The sequence below is a fragment of the Montipora capricornis genome, chromosome 12 (genome assembly GCF_036669925.1).
Source record: "Montipora capricornis isolate CH-2021 chromosome 12, ASM3666992v2, whole genome shotgun sequence".
In the NCBI taxonomy this organism is placed as follows: Eukaryota; Metazoa; Cnidaria; class Anthozoa; order Scleractinia; family Acroporidae; genus Montipora; species Montipora capricornis.
Genome location: NC_090894.1, coordinates 41,306,777 through 41,310,944, shown reverse-complemented (window position 1 = coordinate 41,310,944; position 4,168 = coordinate 41,306,777). Strand labels below are relative to the sequence as shown.

Here is a 4,168-nt window from a genome sequence, read left to right as displayed (position 1 = left end):
CATGAATACTGAAAGGACACGAATGTTCGGCATTGGGACAGTGTGTGATCACATGCTCATTCATCGTGTCACGTGGTATACCCTCTTGGCCACAGTTTAAGATGCAACTGATGGGAAACTTTGGGCAAATCTCCAAATGATCCTGAAACGATAAAAAGTGAAGTACAAACATTAGATATCACCGGCACACAGTTACCCACCCCAAGCTGAGCATCTTAATTGAATACACTTCCACTGTGCCACAGAATGACAGTAGTATTGAGTATCAGATTAGTACTTGTACCCACAGGCTTCTCAAGCTCAGTGTGAGCATGGCCGACAAAAATATAAGGATTTGTATGGGAATCCCGATAAATAGCTTAAGAAGATAATTATATGAAAAAATTGTCAATTAAAAAGCCTAACCTTATTGCCAACGTGGGTAGCTTCCTTCCTGTGTGGTTATTTTCCAGATCCGACGCAATTTGAGCCATTTCACAATTTCGTGGTTGTCAACGGTATAATAAAATCCCAAGGATGGAAACTAAATTCTCAGGTGCCACCAATTTGAGTCAAATATTCCTAGATAAAATGTTCCCACGGTCACAATTCCACATCACAATCAATTGACAAAGATTGAACTTTCATCTCAACCCACCATCAACGCAATAGCAGTCCTGCGAGCGACCTCAGGCGGTAATATTGCAGGAAAACAGCTTTCGAAACGTACGCTTCCACACCACATAGGCCACGGCTTTCGACCGTTGATAACGAACTGAGCCTTACCGGGGTGGCAGAGCGTAGTTTTGTCAACCGCAAATCTCTTTATTCCCTATTGCGTTGATGGTGGGTTGAGATGAACCTTCAATCTTTGTCAATTGATTGTGATGTGGAATTGTGACTGTGGGAACATTTTATCTAGGAATATTTGACTCAAATTGGTGGCACCTGAGAATTTAGTTTCCATCCTTGGGATTTTATTATACCGTTGACAACCACGAAATTGTAGAATGGCTCAAATCGCGTCGGATCTGGAAAATAATCACACAGGAAGGAAGTTACCCGCGTTGGCAATAAGGTTAGGCTTTTTAATTGAGAGTTTTCTCATATAATTATCTTCTTAAGCTTTTTATCGGGATTCCCATACAAATCCTTATAGGTACTTGTATCTGGACAAAAAGTTGGTTTTGACAAGGTAGGCGGACGAAAAGTTGATCCTCGCCGTTCCGAGGTTCTATAATATAATAAAAGTCTTAAATACAGACATTACGACGCTACTGTAGAAACGTTTTATGGCCTTTGACTTCATCTTCCCATACCTTCATGTTGCTTTGTCGCACGTTTCCTCCGCAATGCGGACATATCACTGCCCTGTTGATGCAAGCATTAAATGCGTGTTCCTGGAGGTATTTCCGTTGAATCGTCTCACCACAGTCTTGGCACTGTACGTCACCATACTGACAGCTTGTTTCATGGGCCTGTTAATAAAAAGAATTCTGTTAAGAGAAGTTACTTCGATACGTGAAAGTACTATGGACAGAACACCGCCTTTTTTAGCAGTTTTCTTAAAGACCGAAAATACAATACACCGAAAGGGGAAAATTTAACGGAAAGGGATCTTTTTATGATATCGATGCAAATGGGTTTCATTTTTACCCTGCTTTGTTGCTTTCGCAAGAATTGTCGTAATGACCTTTGGGGTGGGTTTCTGCTGTAAAATATGCTTAAGTCTTAAATTGGGAACTGTTAACAAAGGAGACCAAAGGAACGTTTGCTTGTTTCTTAGAAACTTGGGCATTTTTGAAGCTGTGGGATGATGTAAAAGAAAAATGGACATTTGGAGACGATAAGCGATGATAGGATTGTATCTCAGTACACGTAGTTGGGGACGGGTAGAAGAGCCCCCATTTTTACACATTTTTCCCTTCCCCTGACAGGTGATTTTCACGTGACGTCATCGCCACCATGTTGGTAGACGAAAAGTAAAGATCTCTCAGTCATTAGCTCCTTTTGTTCGTCCACCAGCAATTGTACATTGCAGCATTGCCTTAACTGCAGAATACCCCGCCACTCGAAGTTGTACCCCTTAAAATCGGGATACTTGGCTATGCAGTTTGTGCACGCTCTTTCTTTCTTATGTTTTTAGAACGAGAAATAGACACACTACGGGGGCTACGGGGCCACGGGGCTACGTGGCTACAGGTCTAACGTGGCTACGTGGCTCTCACGTGGCTACGTGGCTACGGGGCTACGTGACTACGGGGCTATGCAGCTAAGCGGCTACGGAGCGGCACAGTTCAATGTATAGTACCTCGTTCTTCAATGATCTATGAGCCGAAGTGAACAAGAACGGGCTAAACTAAAGAATAGAAATTGATTTTATCAAAAAAGTTGATAAAGGTCGAATAACCATCGTGAAAGCTTTCCAAATCTTTCACGATGGTTATTCGACCTTTATCAACTTGTTTGATAAAATCAATTTCTGTTTCAATCTCCCACCTACGCAGTACCACAGTTTCTTTAGAAACTAAAATTTCGTAAACTTCAGAATATCCGGCGACTGAAATATCTCATCAAATCCTGCTACCGCAGTCCCGCAGTCGACAATATACATAATGTTTTTATATAAACATCACGGAATATGCCGCTTGCATCGAATGGGTTGGTGTTGACCTTGGTCCTTGCTACCGCAGTCCCCGCGTAGTCGCCAAAATGAATAAGCACTAGTTTACTGATTGGGTCTAAGCCTCATTCTCGTAAAATTTTAGCTTTTATTTTGCGGTTCGGTCAACTACACTTTTCACGAGATCATGTGAAGAATAAAGCATTAGTTTACGGATTAAGCCTAAGCGTTCGTTGCAGTGATTAGGCCTAAGAACTCTCGTAAAATTTTAGCTTTCATTTTGCGGTTCGGTTAACTACACTTTTCATCGACTGCGGGAATGCGGACCACGGTACCACTCCATTTCAACACTTAGTTCATTGTTCATCGACTGCGGGTTAGCTGACCGCGGTAGCACTTCATTTCAACACAGTAAATAGATATTGACTTCCTAGCCGACTTCGGACTGCGGACCACGGGAGCGGTATACGTAGATTTAAGGAGGGCGTGAGTGGCCGGGTATTCTGAAGTTGAGCCACGTAGCCACGTAGCCACGTAGCCACGTAGTGTGTCTATTTCTCATTCTAAAAACATAAAAAAGAAAGAGCGTGCACAAACTGCGAAGCCAAGTATCCCGATTTTAAGGGGTACAACTTCGAGTGGCGGGTTATTCTGCAGTTATTCCGCAGCATTGTTATCTGTGTCTCTAGAGATTGGTTGTAAACCATCTATTCTCTCCTTGGTATTTCACCTCTTGTTCATACGGCCTCATGCAGAGAACAACAAATACCTTCTGATATCTGAGCTCTCCTCTCCACTCGCAGCCTCTTTCTTTGTATGGACAAAAACATGGGAGGCTCAATACCTCCCTCTCACAGCATTTATCTCGAAAGAACCCGTCTCGATGTAATTCTTCCTCATCAACTGGGCACCGAAGAATGTCCAACCTGCGGAAATGATCAACACTGTTTTAAAGGACCGATGACAATCATCAGCAGTTCGGCACCGATCTACCAACATCTCCACTTTGATTTATTATTTGGAGATTAGATCATTGCGAAGCAAATACTGAAACTTACTCCAAGAGTTCATCAAGGCAATTCTTGCAAAAGCGATGACCGCACGATGCCTGCCAGGGTTCGTTAAAAGCACTTTTGCAAATTGGACATGTTAGCCGTTCATCAAGTCTACCGATAAATTGTGTTCTGTCTGCATCTTTGCGATCGCCACACATTGTGTTACTGTATATGTAACCCAATAAAGGTTTTGATTCGATTCGTCGTACACTTTTTCCAAAAGGCCCTACATGCCGACGAATATGTAGCGTTCGCTTACGTGACTTCCTGTGCGTCAAATTCTCTTTAGTTTATTTTATGGCGTCATAACTTGACCCTTCCTTGGAGAGCCGAAGAACTTGCAAAAGAATGATTTAGAGATAAGTGATTTTTAAATTTCTAACTAACGATTTCTTTTCAGAATGAAGAGTTTCTTATTGGGAGGAGGAAAGCTAATACAATAGCGTCGTTTCGTCTTGTATAAACCTTACAATGCAAGCAGGGTTTTCCCCTTACTACTACATTGTAAATG

The 4,168-nt window shown here is 42.2% G+C and overlaps 1 protein-coding gene across 1 annotated transcript in view; it reads right to left on the bottom strand.

Moving 5' to 3' along the window:
- The window catches only part of LOC138026545 (TNF receptor-associated factor 3-like), a 5,957-nt gene extending 2,090 nt beyond the window's left edge, over positions 1-3,867 (bottom strand). The window contains exons 1-4 of the mRNA XM_068873939.1: positions 3,661-3,867; positions 3,372-3,528; positions 1,299-1,457; positions 1-142 (exon numbers count right to left, since the gene is read on the bottom strand). The exon at positions 1-142 is cut by the window's left edge and continues 14 nt beyond it. Coding sequence (XP_068730040.1) covers positions 1-142; positions 1,299-1,457; positions 3,372-3,528; positions 3,661-3,815 — 613 coding nt within the window. The 5' untranslated portion in view covers positions 3,816-3,867. The remainder of the gene's footprint in view (positions 143-1,298; positions 1,458-3,371; positions 3,529-3,660) is intronic.
- Positions 3,868-4,168: the final 301 nt, after the last annotated feature.